We start from the raw sequence: 19,474 nt of genomic DNA on the forward strand, positions 1-19,474 counted from the left end.
AAAATGTGTTTTAAATCGACCAACACTTGAACTGATCAACATAACTCACCTCCCACGTTAAGTGCCATAACTTTCCAACTGCGGTAGCCTAAGCAAGTCAAACTGCTACACAATTCCAATAATCACAGGTAGTATTCCAGACGCAGAATAAAGCAGTAGGCCTATACGCTCATGAATGGTCTATTCTTCAGGAAAATCTAGCTCGGGGTAAAATCCAGACGGTCGTTCATAAGAAAGTTTCTGTTTTAGGATGAGCCGCGTGAAAACACAACGAACCCTTGAGAATGAAGGCGTCTGTAGCCACCAGCCCTCTCTGTAGGTGAACAGATGATAACAGATCAGATAGGATCACCTCGCGTTACCTTTGAACCTGGGCGCAGCAGACTTCCTAACTATCTGTCGTCTCGAGCCAGGTTACTCAGGCTGCTCGCGCTACGATACTCGGGCTGCTCGCGCTACGATACTCGGGCTGCTCGCGCTAGGTTACACAGGCTGCTCGAGCGAGGTTACTCAGGCTGCTCGAAGGAGGTTACTCAGGCTGCTCGAGCTAAGTTTCTTAGGGTCCTCGCGCAAGGTTACTAAGGCTGCCCGAGCGAAGGTTACTCAGGCTGCTCGAGCGAGGTTACTCAGGCTGCTGGAGCCAAGTTACTCAGGGTCCTCGCGCCAGGTTACTCATACTTCTCTAGCCAGGTTACTCAGGCTGCTCGAGCTAAGTTACTCAGGCTGCTCGAGCCAGCCTCCATTCCCGTACACGTCACAGTGACCTGTCTTCTTCTCCTGGGCCGGACTGTTAACACGTCGAGGTTTTTCTTTCAGTTTACATTCATCCGAAACAACCGACGTCTCGGCGGCGACCCAACACATAGCAGACGTCTGTAGGTCACAGGAAACAACCATGAAAATAAAGTGTACGACTTTCCCCGGGACTCAGGATATGAATGAATGATGGACTCGACGCATTGCTACTTGAGCCAGGAATGCGGTCACATCATGCTGTCAAATTCACACACCACCCTGATAACATGATGACCTGATAACCTGATCCAGAGATCACCCAGGGTGAAGTTGGCCCGCCACAGCCCCAGGAGATGAGTGTTGATTAATTGGAGAGCAGCGACATCCGCGTTCACCCACCCTCTTTATGCGACAACCATCAGCAGTTCACACTGAATACTGAACCAAGTGAGACGACACACACACGACGTGTGAAAACACGTTTCTGTTTTGGATAAACGTCCTTACTTTGAATATGAGGGAAGCTGTCGAGGTGAAGTCGTGGGCGACCTGATGAGGAGTGATGATAACCTCTAACACCGGATATAAAACATCCGCATTTCGACCGGATTCGGCAGAACGCAATAATAATTCTAATATTAACTGGGTACGTCTGTAATTAGTGACACGTTTACGATACAATATATTAAAATTCCCTAATATCAACAATGGTTATCAACGCGTAGGCGACTGCGTCTGCCAATCAAAAACGTGCGTAGAGATACGTGTTCATAACAAGGAGGAGGCGACCAATACATTCCTGCTACGTGCAACCAGATGCCCTGAAGCATGGATGATGAGGTTTACGGCCCTGTATCGTGACGTAGAAGGCTCCCAGCAGCGACGAATCTTGGTTGGTTGGTTGGTACAAACATACATTCTTCTATTTGTTTTAGTACATTTGTATAAAGGGTATCACATTATACATTTCAGTAACACGTTTCTACATGACAAAACATTTGTACCATGTCTCAGATCATCTCTCAGAACATGAATGGATAACAGTAGCAAATATACACTAGAAAATGCATTTCCTGCAGAAAAAGCGGTGTGTGCTGTAGTACAAAGTAGGCTAAGGTTGAAAATATTTTTTAAATAAAGCCACATAGATTAAGACATAAAGAAACGTTTAATGGCTTAAATCAACTGAAGGGATTTGAACAAAAGTTCAAAAGTCTAAATGGAGTAAACAATGTAAGCATGCACACCATTTAAGAAAGGTTTCAAGATTCAAAGTGTTTATTGTCATATGGACAATGAGAGACGTGTTCTCAGTCATACAATGAAATTCTTCCTTTGTTTACCACAGACTGAATGGCAAGAAATAAATATAAAAAATATGCAATATACAAATAAAATAGAAAAAAGCAGCAATATAAAATAAACAATTTACAAGGTAGATAGAAGAGCAGCAACTAGATAACATAAAACATTTAAGTTAAAATAAATAAAACGGAATGGTGCAAATCCAAGAAAGTTTGCCGTAGTGCATGAGCAAAATGTAAACAGTGGCGGTGTCACGTTAAAATTGTACCGGGGGCGAAAATTGTACCGGCCTCCGTCATCGTTTGTTTACATCCTGACAACCTGCCCGGCAACAGACGACGCGATGCAGAAAACATGTTTCCAAACGACGAAATAACATAATACAGATAGCGGATCGCTATCTGTATTATGATAGATAGCGATAACACTTGTTTTTACTTTATATTTGTATTGTATTTAATTGTTTAATCGAAACAATAAAAAAAATTGCCCGCAAAACGGGTGATCGCGTCAAATGACAAATGTTTTGCCCGCGAAACGGGCGATCGCGTCAAATGACGTATGAGGGTTCTTGAAACATAATACAGATAACGGATCGCTAGATAACACTTGTTTTTACTTTATATTTGTATTGTATTGAATTGTTTAATCGAATTTAGCTAGTCAACTGAGTGTTTTAAGCAGGTTTCATAGTCTAGAATGTTCAAGAACCTTCCTACGTGATTTGACGCGCCATTTGACGCGATTGCCCGTCTTGCGGGCAATTTTTTTTATTGTTTCGATTAAACAATTAAATACAAAACAAATAAAGTAAAAACAAGTGTTATCGCTATCTATCATAATACAGATAGCGATCCGCTATCTGTATTATGTTATTTCGTCGTTTGGAAACATGTTTTCTGCATCGCGTCGTCTGTTGCCGGGCAGGTTGTCAGGTTGTCAGGATGCAAACAAACGATGACGTAGGCCGGTACAATTTTCGCCCCCGGTACAATTTTAACGTGACAGCGGCAGTCTTGAGGTAGAATAATAATAAATAACAACAGACTCCTATCTGTTGCAAAGGAGTCTGAGGGCAGTGGGGAATAAAGAGTTCTTTAGTCTGGTTGTTTTGGACTTCATACTTCTGTACCTCTGTCCTGAGGGTAGAAGTGTAAACAGTCCATGCTGGGGGTGGGTGGGGTCCTTGATTATGGAGGCAGCTCTCCTGTGGACTCTGCGATGGTAGATGCTCTGCAGAGAGGGCAGTGGAGTTCTGATGATCTTCTCTGCAGTCTTTACCACTCTCTGCAGTCGTCTGCGGTCCAAAGCAGAAGTGCTGCCGTACCAGAAGTTGATACACCCGGTCAAGATGCTCTCAACAATGCAGCTGTAGAAGTTTCTGAGGATCTCAGGCCACGAGCCAAACTTCCTCAGCCTCCTCAGGAAGTACATCCGTTGTAGTGATTTCTTAACCAGCTGTGTGGTGTTGAGTGTCCAAGTGAGGTTGTCGCTGATGTGGACGCCGAGGTACTTCAAGCTGCTCAACCTCCCTCTACTTCAAGCTCCCAGAGGAACAGTGGCCGATGAGGACTCCTTTTCTTCCTCATGTCCACTATGTCCACCATCTCCTTGGTCTTGTCCGTGTTGAGGGTGAGGTTATGTTTCTCACACCATGACACCAGACTGGCCACCTCCCTCCTGTAGGCCGCTTCGTCCCCGCCCGTGATGCGTCCTATCACTGCGGTGTCATCCGCAAACTTCAGGATGGTGTTGTCTATGTGGGAGGCGACACAGTCATGAATGAACAGGGTGTAGAGGATGGGGCTGAGCACGCAGCCCTGTTGCGTGCCAATGTTTGTGATGATGATGGCTGAAGTCCTATTTCCAACCCTGACAGACTGGGGCCTGCCAGTAAGAAAGTCCTGGAGCCAGTCAAAGATGGTGGGGTGCAGACCTGGTGTAGACAGTTTGTTGGTGAGTTTGTTGGGGATGACTGTATTGAAGGTGGAGCTGTAATCCACAAAGAGCGTCCTGATGTAGGAGTCTTTATCACATGGGAGATGGAATAGTGGAGAACAGCACCGACAGCATCAGAGGTGGACCTGATGGGCCGGTAGGCATATTGCAGGGGGTCCAGGGTGTCCGGTATGCTGCTCTGAATGTGGGTCAGCACCATTCTCTCAAAGCACTTCATGATGATTGGAGTGAGTGCTACTGGTCTGTAGTCATTCAGGCAGCTTGGTGGGCTCTTCTTGGGAAGGGGGATGATGGTTGTGGTCTTGAAGCAGGTGGGAACTGTGCAATTGCTGATGGAAAGGGTTGATGTTCCCTAGGACTCTTTGTACCTGTCCTGATGAGATGGTTGGTAGGGGGGAGAGGGGGAGGGTGCTCCTGGTGTGTGATGGCCTCCTCTCTGTGGTGAGGCTGGAGGTCTCGAAGCAGGTGTAGAAGGTGTGAGCTCATCCGGCAAGCTGTCTGTGGAGCTGATGGTGCTGGTGGTGGTCCTGTAGTCAATGATGTGCTGCAGGCCTTGCCACATCCGCCCGAGTCAGCAGTGGAATAGAAGCCATCCAGCTTCACTCTGTTCTGCCTTTTGGCTGTACATGAAAATGTAAATGGTTGGAAACTAATAAAGTGACAGCTGAATGAAAAGTACATAGCATTGCTAAAAATGCAGGAATGTAAAATGAATTGAACTGAAGAATGTGAAAGGTCAAATGTATTGAATCAGGATCAGAATCACTTTATATTACATCTTATTGTACAGTACACGAGTAAAATTCTTAGGCTTGGTTCTTCAACATACACATAGCAGCAACAGTACAAGTTAAAATAAATAAATAAAGATAAGAAACCATATGAAAAGAAACTAAGTAAAAAATATAAAATAAGTATAATAAGAAATAAGTAAGTAGCAGCATCAATAATAATAAAAAGTAATGAGGTGTAATAAAGTGTGAAGTGTAGGGTGTTCAAGTGGTTGTGATAGCAGCCACAGGTAGAGTTATTGCAATAGATAAATGCTGTGCAAATACAATAGATGGTTAAATACCAGTCTGTAGTTGTGGTGTGCGTATGGATGGTTGGGGGTTAGTGTGTTTCTCCAGGAGTCTGACTGCTTGGGGAAAAACACTGTTTGTCATCCTCTGGGTTTTGGCCCTTAGGCTTTGGTACCGCCTCCCTGAAGGCAGTAGCTCAAACAGTTTCTGGTTGGGGTGGCTGGGGTCCCCAATGATTCGGAGGGCCTTCATGACACACCAGGCCTTGTAGGTTTCCTGTATGGAGGGATGCTCACATCCGCTGATCCTCTCAGCTGTCCGCACTACCCTTTGCAGCATTTTGCGGCATTTTGTGGCCAAACTTTTTCAGCCGCCTAAGGTGAAATAGGTGCCTCTGTGCTTTTTTCACCTCCTGGTTGGTGTGCTCCTCCCAGGTGAGGTCTCTGGTGATGTGGACCCCCAGGAACTTAATGCTGTCTACCCTCTCCACAGCAGACCCATTGATGGTGATGGGGTGTTGAATCTGTCTCTTCCTTCTGAAGTCCACTACGAGCTCCTTGGTTTTCTCGGTGTTGAGAATGAGGTTTTTGTCCTGGCTGTACTGAGCCAGACAGTCGACCTCGCTCCTATAGGCCGTCTCATCACCATCAGTGATCAGGCCCATCACTGTTGTGTCTTCGGCGAACTTGATCACTGCATTTGAGCCGTGTGTAGCAGTCGTGGGTGTATAGGGAGTAGAGGAGGGGGCTTAGGACACAGCCCTGGGGGGCTCCTGTGCTGATGGTCAGAGGGGCGGAGATCTTAGAACCCATCTTCACCACCTGTTTTCGATCCGTCAGGAAGACAAGGATCCAGATAGGCTGGGATCAATGCCTAGGTCCCTGAGCTTCCTGTCGAGTCTGGAGGGGACCATTGTGTTGAATGCCGAACTATAATACACAAACAGCATCCTCACATAGGTGTTCCTCTTGTCGAGGTGGGCGAGGGCTGAGTGGATTGCCGTGGCAATGACGTCATCTGTTGATCTGTTCTTTCGATAGGCCAATTGGTGGGGGTCCAGGGCTGGTGGCAGCATTCTGCAGATCAGCACCTTAACGAGTTTTTCAAAGCATTTGCTCACTATGGGGGTGAGAGCAACAGGGCGCCAATCGTTTGGGCATGTTACCTTGCTCTTGCCCTTCACTGCTGGTGTGTGTGTGTGTGTGTGTGGGGGGGGGAGGTGTCTTTAAGAGAATAGCGAGCCGGTGCGTGATTAAGAGTAGCCTGATAGAGCGGGAAAAACAGCCCAATCTGGCAACACTGCCTGAACGTCCTCCAAAAGTACCCAATCTGGCTGGAAAACTGCCCAATCTGGCAACACTGCTGAACGTCCTTACGCTCCAGCGTCAACGTAAATCAATGAGACCAACTGAAAACTAAGCCGGTATGAAACTAGAAAAAGCATTTCCTGCAGAAAATACGGTGAGGGCTGTAGTGCAAATTGAGGTTGAAAATATTTTTTAATAAAGCCACATAGATTAAGACATAAAGAAACGTCAAATGGCTTGAATCAAGTCAAGGGATTTGAACAAAAGTTCAAAAGTCTAAATGGAGTAAAAAATGTCAACATGTACACCATTAAAGAAAAAGTAAATGGTTGGAAACAAATAAAGTGACTTGACAAAGCATTGCTAAAAATGCAGAAATGTAAAATGAATTGAACTGAAGAATCTGAAACGTCAAATGTATTGCCCTAGGGCTGAGTGGCCTAAATCATTATTTGTCTGGGGCCAGTTTAGTCTCTCCTGGTCCCAGGGCTAAGTGGCCTAAATCATTATTTGTCTGGGGAAAGTTTAGTCTCTTCTGGTCCTAGGGCTGAAGTAACATTCTCCTGCCCCCAGGGCATTGTAGCCTGAATCATTATTGTCTCTTCTGGTCCCAGGGCTACATTTGTTCGAGACTGATGTTCTCAGAGGGCAGGTGAATGCCTCCTGGTCTAAGGGCAGAAAGATATTTCTAGATTTTTCCTCAGGCCTCTCATGTCTGCCCTGGTCTCAGACTGCCCTGCCCTGTCTTAGAATTAGTTTGAGGGCACTGTCATTTCCTCCATTTAAGTTTTGCCTCAGATATGTAAGTATCATAGTCACAGCCTGGTAGTCATACGTATCCAATTTACAACTTCAGGAGAAATGCATGTTTTTCATATTTTTATCTTTTGTCTTTGCCTGTTATTTTACTTCAGTATCATGGTTCTGTTCTAGTATTTCATACCCTTGCATCTTGTATAGGTCATATTTTTTTCTGTTTTATCTACAGTATGCTGCAGTTACATGGATTACCTCACAGAAGCTGGATGGAAGTAATGTAAGCCTTAGCGCAAGTTCTACCAGGAGGACTCAAACTCACACGCGCCAGTTTGCCAATAACCAATCACCTGCCTACACCTGCTTTATAAAGAGTAGTCCAACACACGTTTCTTGCTGCGTAGGTATTTTGTTCGATGCTCCCCCTTCCACCCCACCACCACCAGATCTGCCCCAGTCTACCGGTCCAGGGGAAGGCTCCGCCCCTGCTAGTCCTGGCAGGATATGCCAATTCCGCAAGTCGTCCTGGATCCGCAAAATATTCTCTTATGTTATCATTCAAAATAAATCTTTATGCGTGTTTATCGGGGAATGAGTCTTCATGGGAGAATTTGTATTGTCAGTCATAAAACTCAAATTTTATGTACGTGTATAGCAAATAGCCACAAAGGAAAATGTGTCAAATCATGAGAACTTCCAACTAATACGAGGAAGAACACACAGCAGACTTCACTCAAACTGAACTTTATTTATATAAACCAGTGGTGGTGTCTTTCCTTGGTTATTGATAAGAACCAGTGGTGGTGTCTTTCCTGTGAAAGAAGGATACAAAGAATATGATTAAATGTAATAAACAGACTGTGTAAATAAACAGACATAATTCTAAATGTGTACAATAAATCTCACTTCATTTATCAATTTTGAGCAACTTCAATTCTCGGCCAGACATGAGTCGATGAGCACACGTTGTCTCGAGCACATATGGGCCAAGGCCAAGAGTGGCAAGGTTAAATTCGGCTCAGTTAACCTTCATCTTCTTGAAGAAAGAATAATCAAAAGAGGGAGGGAGAAGGAATGTGTGAGAATTACAATAAAGTGCATTGCTTGTGTGCACTGGGGAAGTTGCCTTCTCCATTCTTGGAACTGTGGTAGAAATTAATGATTATATTCTATGGTAAACTATGATTATTATGAGGTCTGTATATCTAATAGTGGAAAACACACGGTGCCTGGGAGTCTGGGTTCAGAACAGATGGTGGGGCCCCTAAAAGGAGCAGGGAGCTACGGGGTTAAGGCATGCTGACCTCAGCCTAGTGTTTTGGGCTATCTTTGCTGACCATTTGCTGACCATTCAGGTTAAGATGGATTTATGACTGAATGGAGGCAGACACCTCAAGGAGAAGCCGCTCAGTATGTGTGTATAAAGAGAAGCTGGAATCGATGTTCGAGCAGTGACTCTATAGATCTACTCAGGCTGTTGTCGTTGTTGTTTTTCTTCACGATAAAGTCTTTTGTCAATTCTTGCTCCGGACCCCTCGTTTTCATTTTACTCTCTCTCTCTCTCTCTTGAATTAGTCTAAGTGTTTTATATCCCGATTAATCTTCAACAGTACACAAAGACACAAACCTCATATCGGATCTGGGCCCCGTTTCCCGAAAGCATCTTTAGCCTAAGTGGATCGCAGAGTGGGTCGTACGAGCATCGTACAGTTTTCACACCGTTTCCCGAAAGCATCTTTGGTAACGAACGTCTTGAAAACGCTCGTAGCTAACGAGTGCTCCAGGGTACTCGTAGGACGCTAAGAGCCTCGTTAGCCTCCTATAGCCTCAGTGGCGTAACCAGCGGACATTCCTAGTATTGGATGCGTTTTATTATAACACATTGGTAATGGTGTATCACGTGCGTCTGAGCATAATGTGGGCCATTATGTTCTTAGTTTGAGAGAGACAGTCCAGGAATGTTTGAGCAGGCAGGGCACTTAAAATGTGTGAGAGAAAGTGGGGGGGATTTGTGCAGACTGACATAGGCTACTCATAAAACGTAGCCTAAAATAATGTAAAAATAAATAAATAATAATAATAATAAAAATATTAATTATAAAAATATTTAAAAAAAATGCAAAGGAGCAGGCAAAAGGCTGGGATATGGTGGGGATTGGTCACGTTGACGGGAATGTTTAGTGACATGTGGGAGGGTGGAGGGGGTTAAAAAAAAGTCTCAATCACTCTTCGACGTGCATGAAAACCAGCCGCGTAGTTATGAGGGAGGCCGTCCTCACAGCGATCTTCCTCGTTGTCATCGTCCTCAAAGTCCTCCGGTTCAACCAAAGCTGCTTATGTACTTCGCTCAGATTGTTCCACAACTTGACACCTGTGATGGAAATGCGAAAACTTTTCATGGTGGAATTTCTCATCTGAATTTTAAAATTGAGTTCTCTCCTCAAACTATGCCCCCCCTCACGTTCACTAAACATGTTTTGAATGTTTACTGGTAACAAATGGTTCCTAGCCCTGTACATAGTTATTGATGTTTGATATGAGACGATGTCTGTGAATTGTAATGATTTAGACTGTAGAAATAGTGGATTGGTATGTTCCAGATAGCCGACCTTGTGAATGATCCTTACCGCTCTTTTTTGTAAAATGATTAGTGACTGTAATGAACTTTTGTAATTGTTACCCCAGACTTCAGTACAGTAGTTTAAATATGGCAAGACTAAAGAACAGTAGAGAGTGTGAAGTGACTTATGTTCCAGAACCTGCTTTGCTTTATTTATGACTGCTATACTTCTTGCTACTTTGTATTTTACATGCGTAATATGTGGTTTCCAGCTGAGCTTGTCGTCAATTGTTACACCAAGAAATTTGATTTCGTGCACTTGCTCAATAGCAACCCCATCAATTTCTATCTTTAACTGTGTGTTTAACCTGAACCTTCCAAAGAACATAAACTTGGTCTTGCTCACATTTAACGATAATTTGTTCCAGTCAAACCATAATTTCAGTTTGTACAAGTCTTCATTTATGTTCTTTTGTAATGCATCTAGTTCATCACCAGAGCAAAATACATTAGTGTCATCTGCGAAATGTACCATAGACAGCAACTTGGAAACTTGGCAAATATCATTTATGTACAGCATAAAACGTTTTGGTCCCAATACTGACCCCTGGGGGACTCCACAAGCAATGTCCAAGCAATTTGAGCTATGGTTACCCAGCTTCACAAACTGTTTCCGTCTGTCCAAATAGCTTTTTATCCAGTCTATTGCCATGCCTCTTATACCAATTTTCTCCAGTTTATTAATTAATATATTGTGATTGATAGTGTCTAAAGCTTTTCTGAGGTCAATGAAGATGCCAATTGCATATTGATGATTATCAATTGCGTCTGTGATTCTTTCAATGGATTCCATTAAGGCCTGAGAAGTTGATATTTTAGTTCCAAAACCATATTGACTCTCTGAGAGTACATTATGTCTTTCCAGGAATGAATCTAATCTGCTATTAAATAGTTTCTCCAGTATTTTTGAAAATTGAGGCAGTAGTGAGACAGGTCTGTAGTTTGTGAAGAGCTGTTTGCTCCCATTTTTATACAGTGGAATGACCTTTGCTATTTTCATTTTATTTGGAAATGAACCGGTTTGAAATGATAAATTGCATATGTGAGTAAGTGGCTTAGAAATCCCCTCAATGACCAGTTTGACCAGTGACATGTCAATATCATTAAAATCTGTTGATTGTTTATTTTTACAGTTTTTTACTATGTCCAATATTTCCTTCTCTTCGACTCTCTCAAGGAACATTGAGCATGGATTTCTGGTCACCAGATCCCCCATATGCTTCCCTTCCACCCCTCGATCCATAATTTTACTCTCTAGATCAGGGCCTACATTAACGAAAAAGTGATTGAAGCGATCTGCCCCCTCCTCCATATTGTAATTTTCAATATCATCTTCTTTGAAATATTTAGGTAAGCTGTTTTGTTTGACACCATCTCTTATTATACTGTTCAATATGTTCCATATCCCTTTTATATTATCTTTATTACGATCAAGTTTATTCTCATAGTAATCTTTCCTACTTATCCTTATAATACTGATTAATTTAATTTTATATTTTTTATATTTATCCTCTGCTTCTTTGGTTCTCTGTCTAATAGAATTCCTGTATAATGCATTTTTCTTTTTACAAGCATTTTGTAAACCTTTCGTTAACCATGGACAGTTAATATAGTACTTAACTTTGTAGCAACTGCAGTAGCTGCTATCATTGCTGTAACACGAGGAATTGGTTAGCCTAGCGATTGTTGTACTGGCTCATGGTTCTATGAACATCCTTTCTGTACCGACAGCTGTTGCACTTCTGATGACAAATGTACTTATTGTAAGTCGCTTTGGATAAAAGCGTCTGCTAAATGCCCTAAATGTAATCCTATAGTGATGAATTAACAAATTTAACGTTTAACAAATATTATCTGATCAATCTTTGCACATTAGGTATTATTCATAGATTAGAAAACACAAGGAGATCGTTAATACTTACTCTCTGTCCATGGGGCTGAAACACCCTGTCGAAATGAATGCGTTGTCACTTTGCTCTCCAATATTCATCGTGAACGTGATATGTGGGCCTATGTTGTATTTTTGAGAGAGAGCGAGAGCGCTAGCGAGGTATAAAACTCTTTATATGTAGGCATATTGAACCGTCGGCCTATGCGCCTCCTTTTTGAAAAGTCGGACAAACAGACCTTCGGACCAATGGGTTCCGTTTTCGGAACATTGAACCATCGGCATAGTGGCATGTCGATCTAATGGGAAATATTTCGGACCATTGAGACGTCGGAACAATGAGGTGTCGGAATTACGGGCAGGCCCCGTGTATGTAGGTAACATTATGACAACAATTAGCGTCAGGAAATCTAGTGAAATTGACTTACACGTGTGTCTGAAAGCAGCAAGTGTGTGAGCATTTGATTACATTATAAAATGTGCAATTTATGCTAATGGGTAATTGTTCAATGGAAAGTGTAGGGTTATAATCAATACTCGGCATGTAATCAATTATTAAATAGCTTTTAATGTTATTCAGGCCTGAAAAGTGAATTGCTACAAATATAGGTCAAATACAAGCAAATATTTTGGGCAGTACTTGGAAGGTAAAAAAGCAAAGGAAAAGTGCAAATACAGAACACTACAGATAAACTATCTCAAATGCGTTTGACACACTGTGACTTACCCCTGAAGGTAGATCTTTGAGACCTTCCTTATGTAACCCTTCCTGCCTTCTGGGTTGAGGGCGGTGGTGGTTAGGCTGTGGTATTGGTTTAGCTTCAGGTAATGCTTCACTTCAGTGTAAAACGCTTCCATTTCTGTGAAAATAAATGTAATAAACAAAGACAAAGACAGTTTTCAGAATTAAGTCCTGATTTTTTTTTAATTCCGTGGTATTAGGGATAGGGTAATTATCACCTACAAAACTAATCAGAGTCCACCTCGACTCTGCATAGCCACCCTCCCCCTTCTGGCCACCGTTGTACACTGTATTGTATTGTGTTGTATCGTATTGTAATATAGTACTTAACTTTGTAGCAACTGCAGTAGCTGCTATCATTGCTGTAACACGAGGAATTGGTTAGCCTAGCGATTGTTGTACTTGCACTTGGTTCTATGAACATCCTTTCTGTACCGACAGCTGTTGTACTTCTGATGACAAATGTACTTATTGTAAGTCGCTTTGGATAAAAGCGTCTTCTAAATGCCCTAAATGTAATCCTATAGTGATGAATTAACAAATTTAACGTTTAACAAATATTATCTGATCAATCTTTGCACATTAGATTATTATTCATAGATTAGAAAACACAAGGAGATCGTTAATACTTACCTAAATTGCAGAATAAAATAGGAATGAATGAAACTTTTTTTATAGGAAGTGCGTCATCATTGCGCATCAAGGACCCCGAGTCGATCTGGCAGCCGAGTCAATCTGACACCCACACCGGTACGCCAAAGGGTAAAATGTCCACCGATGCAGACGACTCTGAATGTCTCTCCCTAGTAGGAATGGGGTTTCTGAGTAAAGGGCATATTTTGTTTGCAATCTGTCTTAAGCCCAGTTCAGACCAAAGATTCATCCTGCAACGAGACGCTTTTAGAACGTCGCAAGGGGCGGTGTGAACGGGTCGTTGCAAGGAGTCGCAAGGAGCTGCAAGGAGTCGCCAGAGATTGAACATGTCAAATCGCAAGGACCAGTTTTAGAACGCGGCGATTTAACAATTTCTCTTCAGCCAATACCAGCACAGAACAACTTGTACGTCACAGCCTTACTCCGTCCCGGTGCCGTACTGTCCACTCCAGCATACAAATATCCGAAGATGGCAGACTTCTGGTCCGATGAGAGGGAGGAGAATTTAATTCGCTTGCTGGAGGAGCAACCTGTCCTTTCCGACTTTGGCAGTAAGGGGTATAGCAAAAGGGACAGCAAGAAGAAAGCATGTTGCGACATTGCGCTGGCACTTTGTGTGGTGTTTTAGTTCAATTCGTGACCGTGTTAACTGGTGACCATCAGCCGAATGCGTCGCTTGTTGTCGTGGCTACGTCAGCTGTTGGAAATCGGAACCAGACGCGCAGATGTCCTTACGAATACCTCTTTGATTTGTTTTTCAATAACATGTCAAAAACATTCCCATCTCATTCGTATTTGGAGTGTAATTGGAAGAAACTTGTCACGTAGAACCGTTTTAAGCCGAAATAAATGAAAAACGAAGGCTTAAAATAGGATACATTATTGGATTCGAACTCATACCATCATGGTGGGAAATAGTAATAAGGTCGGATTTCATTCCGTTGTACGGTAGATCCACAGAGAAATTCCACGCCAAAAACAATAAATTCTTCCTGAAAACACGAAAGGTCAAATACAAAGATCAACTTGTGACCCTATTATCCATGTAGAGTTAAGACCATAAATTGGTTGCGTTTTCAAAAAATAAGACGCCTTTACATCCAGTTATTTAAAACCTAATGTTGTGCTTCCCTCCACTGCTTGAAAATAGCCAAAAAAACTGTTTTGCGCTCATTCTAACATTTCGGTCGCCTGATGTGGAGTTGTCCCCTTACTGGATCGTCTCTGTAAGCAAAGTAGCGACTTCGGAAATCAATGTGACGCAAGTCACATTGACGCCTTTAACTGGATGTAAAGGCGTCTTATTTTTGGAAACACAACAAATTCATGGTCTTAACTCTACCTGGATAGTAGGGTCACAAGTTGATCTGGCTGCCTTTCTTGTTTTCAAGAAGAATTTATGATTTTTCTACTACGGCAGAACATTTTTCTGTGGGTCTATGGTACAACGGACTGGAATCCGACCTTATTATTTTTTATTATTTTAGAACTGCGACCATTTCACTCTCACTAACATAATTGGGCCTGTTTATAATTAAGTTATCCATCTCCAAGTAGTAGTTGAGCCGATGGTAAACAAAGACAGATCAAACTAAAATACAAATAACGGAAAATGCAAGGTATCCAACAACGGGTAATCTAACTAACTGTAAGCTCCAGCTAATTACTCCAATGCAGATGTAGTGGAGAATGACAAAACACAGTGGCCCTCATTTATCAAACGAGCGTACGACAGAAAACGTGCGTAAAATGGATCTACGCTCATTTCAACGTTGAGCTTGGCATTTATCAATTTGAACGTGAGCGCAGGCTGCGATGAAATCTCACGTCAGGTCTGAGCTCGTGTACGCAAGTTTTTTTGGCGCAACATAGGCCTACGGGTATTTCAATGATGAATAGTGCAGCACAAGTAGCCCATGTTCAACATCTGTATTAATTACTAAATAAATTGGAATTAGCCCAGCCGTTCAAACAATTACAATCAAGTCAGGTTTAATTAAAAACAGTATTGCTATGAAAATAATTAGAATGTGACAGGTGAAATGTTTATTCAGCTGTCTATATTAACAGGAGCTTTGCCAAATAGGTGGTCGTGTCTCAGCGATGGCAGATCTGGCTCTGTTAAGGACCTCAACGCACAGACGAGAGAGTTTTTCGAGACCGCGCCGATTTTTTTAAGGAGGGCGATGAATGGCTCTTGAGTCGTTTTCGTCTCCCAAGGCATCTCCTGATGGAGCTATGCAATGCTTTGGAGCCACAGTTAAGGCGAGAAACTAGGCGATCAAACGCAATACCTGTGCAGGTTTGCTCTACCTTGGGATTTTTGGCCACCGGGATCTTGCAGCGGGAGATCGGGGACAGGTCTGCTATTTCCCAGCCAAGTATTAGCCGAACCATGCCAGCAGTTTTGGCAGCTATAATGTCCCTCTCCGAACGTTATAGTAAATTCCCATATAATAACGATCAGCAAACTGGAATCAAACGGGATTTTTATGCTATAGGTTTCCAAATGTGATTGGAGCGGTTGATTGTACCCATGTGCGTATGAACCATCTATTAATGATTACGCCCTACATCAACCGCAAAAGCTACCATTCAGTTAATGTTCCGATTATTTGCGATGCCAAAATGTCAATCCTGAACATGGTAGCCCGATGGCCTGGGGGCACGCACGATTCTTTTATTTTCCAAAATAGCAACGTTGGGCATCGTCTACATCAGGGCGCACTACATGGTCAGAGTCATCTCGGGGAGTTACGCTGCAGTCGCACTGCACCGGCCTCCGCCCGTTTCTTGCTTGGCCGGCTTCACAGCCGCAACACGTTTTTTGGTGCTGAGCTTCATGTCGGACCATTTTTTCTTCACCTTATTCGGAATTAAATAACTTTAACGGAATGCAAACAATAGCATATATGTGAAATGTTTTAAGCTGGATAACATAAGTTGTACATTTAATTTATTATTTAATTAATTTAATTAACAAACCTCTTCCGTAGCCCGACGAACATTGGAAACACTATTCACTGCAACAGTTATTTCCTTCCATATAGCATTCTTTTGCTGGCCTTTAATGCCAGCTATAGGCTACCAAATAAAACCAGACGGTTCGCATCCACCAGTGACCCGAGCGTCTCCATTTGGGTCTCGGAAAAATTCCTCTATTTTACCGTTGGACGTTTCTCCATGTCGTAAAAGTTAGGGGCGAGACTTCTGAAGACGTGCTTTTATATGGGCGTGTTACGTTAATTACGATCGATCTCAGCCGCCGTATTTATCAACGCAAGATCCTTCGTACGCTGGGATTGGTGTGATACGAAGGTTTCGTAAATCTCACGTGGGTCCTATCGTAAGATGAATCATGCGTTCAGATTTGCGCTCATTTCTACGTTCGTTTGATAAATGAGGGCCAGTAACTCTAGCCTACTCTCAAGCAAAATATGTTGATGCTGTTGCGGCTCTCAGCTGTGCCAGAGCGTTCACAGTTGCTAGGGAAACCACCTACCGTCGCAGCCCGTTGCAGCGCGTTGCAGCCAGTGTGAACTGCCCAGTTTTAGAACGTCGCAGCCAGTCTCGTCGCAAGGAGTCGCAAGGAGTTGCGAGTTGCAAGTTGTTGCAAGGTGAATCTTTGGTCTGAACTGGGCTTTAAGTGGTGTTTGGGGTATGTTGCTCCTGGTTTTGGGGTATTATCTCTAAACTCTGTTATTAGAGGTTCAGGGTGGTGGACCTGGTTGGAGGGGCGGCCAGTTGCTCACACTCTGGGCCTCTGATGGAGGACTCACAGGTTCATGCTTGATGACAAGTGCACGGAAACATCTTCCAAGAATGTCTTACAGTCCTCCAAGCTGATGCTTCTACAATATGTAAAATGGTGAAGCAGTAAGAGAGCCTCGACTCTCAGGGTTCTGTATTGTTTGTCTCTTCCGTCCTCAGGCCCTTAGCAGCAGAGGACACCTAATTATTATGTGCAGACACAGGTATTTTAGAGGAGCTTGACTTGAATGAAAGATACATTATGCTCTTCTCCATGGCTTCTGGAGAAGCAGTCCCTTCTATATCATCTCAAGTCCAAGAGAGTACTGCTTTGTTTGGACTGACCTGATCCTGAGTGTAAGGTCATAGACCTCTTACCCGACCACTTGCCTAGCAGGCCCATCTATCCACTAGCTGAAGTCAAGGTTGTTGACTATTGCTTTCCAGGCCTGATAGTTTTCCTGAGGTTGACCAACCTGATCAGACCAGAAGGGACAGGCTGATTTTAAGCAAGAAAAATACCTGATCACTTTCCCCTCCTGTGTTGGTCCTCTTCTGTGGCCTGCTTTGGTAAGATGATATTGATGAGGGGGTAGAGAGTGCATGCCGTCTCCATTGGGCTCATCTTCTGGTGGTCTGCTAAGATGTGTCTTAGTGGAGCATGAGTCCGGTCACTGGGAAGCTCCACTATAAGATTAACTAGCTTGCTTGACATGTAGTGATTGATGACTTTATTTTCGGAAGGTTGTTCATCGGGAGCATCCTTCCTATCGTTGTCAGCGCTGTTGAGGGTGGCGTGGAATGTCTGCCTTCAATGCCCAGGATTGTAGGATTTTGACTATGCCGTCTTAGTATAGCAGAAGGTATCAGAGATATGCAGCCACTCTAAACCGGTGCATCATCCTCAAATGAATGAGATCAGTCCCATCATATGAGTTTATAAGCAAAAATGTAAAAGCACAAGATATCACAAAATATGAGTGTAATAAAAAAGAATATATGTACAGAGCGATTGTAGGCTATTTGCCTACAGGGCAAACAGGTCGGCCGATGATGCTGTCAACATGGGACTGCAATACATACTGCACCATCTCGACTACCCAGGGACGTATGCCAGGATACTGTTTGTGGACTTCAGCTCGGCGTTCAACACCATTATCCCTGAAATCCTACATCAGAAGCTCACCCAGTTTGCAGTACCTTTTACCACCTGTCAGTGGATCATCTTCCTGATTGACAGGCAGCAGCATGTCAAACTGGGGAGCATCTCATCCGAAACCCGGTCCATCAGCACTGGCGCCCCACAGGGGTGTGTCTTCTCCCCGCTGCTCTTCTCCATCTACACTAATGATTGCACCTCAAAGCAGCCGACCTCAAAGAACCACCTCAAAGAACTCCTGAAGTTTGCAGATGACACCACCTGGATGTTGAAGAGTCTGCTTACAGACAGGAGGTGGAACAGCTGCTCCAATGGTGCCGTCAGCACCACCTGGTGTTAAACCACAAGAAGACTGTGGAGATGACTTTCTGAGAAGTCCCTTCCCACTCCCCCCCTCACCCTCCAGAACGACAGTGTCCCCTGTCAATTCCTTAAGGTTCCTGGGTACAACCATTTCACAGGACCTAAAATGGTGTCCCCACAGTCTATTCAGAAAAAGGCCCAGCAGAGGTTATATTTCCTGCGACAACTAAGGAAGTTTAATCTGCCTAAAGAGCTGCTGACCACCTTCTACTCAGACATCATTCAGTCTGTCATCTCCACCTTAATCACTGTTTGGTTTGGGTCAGCCACCATACGGGATAGGGCAAGACTGCAACGGACAATACGGGCTGCGGAGAGGATCATTGCAGCTGACCTTCCCACCATCGAGGACCTGTACCAGTCCAGGGTCAGGAAAAGGGCAGAAAATCCACCCTAGATCCCTCACATCCTGGTCAGAAACTGTTCAACCTCCTTCCCTCTGGTAGGCGATACAGGGCGCTGTTTGTCAAAACCAGCCAACACAAAGTCAGCTTCTTTCCCCAAGCAGTCACTCTGTTAAATGTTCGGAAATAGCCCCCACCCTTTCACTGAACAAGCTCTGTCTGCATCTACCTCATGTATATTTAACATTTTCAACTCCAATATTGTTATTAATATATTGGCATTGCACTGAACTCCCTTGCCCTGTATTTATATTTAGATTGAAATCTTAAATCTCTGACAGTATATTGACTGCACAGATATTGCACCATTTCTTCCCCTTATATTGTTTCTTCCCCTTACATTATTGTATATTATTTTTTGCAAATGATTATATTGTATTGTAATACTGTATACCTTATATTTCGTACTGTTCTTTCTGTTTTTTGTTTTCTTTTTAATATAGTAACAATAGGTTAAGTGTTGAACATTGAGAGCAAAGGGTTAAACAAAGTCAAATTCCTTGTTTGTTATGTAAACCTGGCCAATAAAGCTGAATCTGAATGTGAGTATGTTCAGCACCCACTGGATCGGCTCGCAGCCGAGGGTGAAGCGGCTGGGATGAGGATCAGTACCGCTGAATCGGACACCATGACTCTTAGCAGGAAACCGGTGAATGGAGTCCTTAGTCCAATTGAAGGAGTTCTAAGCAGAGGAAAGGCTCATCTGCTTAGAAAGGAGTCAATTGAGGTGCTACGGGCATCTGGTAAGGATGCCCACTGGGCGCCACCATTGGTAGGAGTTCCAGGCACGACCAGTTGGGAGGAGACCTA

General features: G+C 43.4%; 1 protein-coding gene across 3 annotated transcripts in view; it reads right to left on the reverse strand.

Annotated features, from left to right (window-relative positions):
* ugp2b (UDP-glucose pyrophosphorylase 2b) overlaps positions 1-1,528 on the reverse strand; it is a 42,424-nt gene extending 40,896 nt beyond the window's left edge. Inside the window, exon 1 of one of the 3 annotated variants that reach the window (XM_056608750.1) lies at positions 1,135-1,233. Coding sequence is in view for 1 of the 3 variants with exons in the window: in XM_056608747.1 (XP_056464722.1) it covers positions 50-68 (19 nt within the window). In the remaining 2 variants the exon portion in view is untranslated. The other 2 variants (XM_056608747.1, XM_056608748.1) reach the window with 2 other exon arrangements.
* Positions 1,529-19,474: the final 17,946 nt, after the last annotated feature.

This window comes from Gadus chalcogrammus, chromosome 15 (genome assembly GCF_026213295.1).
Source record: "Gadus chalcogrammus isolate NIFS_2021 chromosome 15, NIFS_Gcha_1.0, whole genome shotgun sequence".
Taxonomy (NCBI): domain Eukaryota; kingdom Metazoa; phylum Chordata; class Actinopteri; order Gadiformes; family Gadidae; genus Gadus; species Gadus chalcogrammus.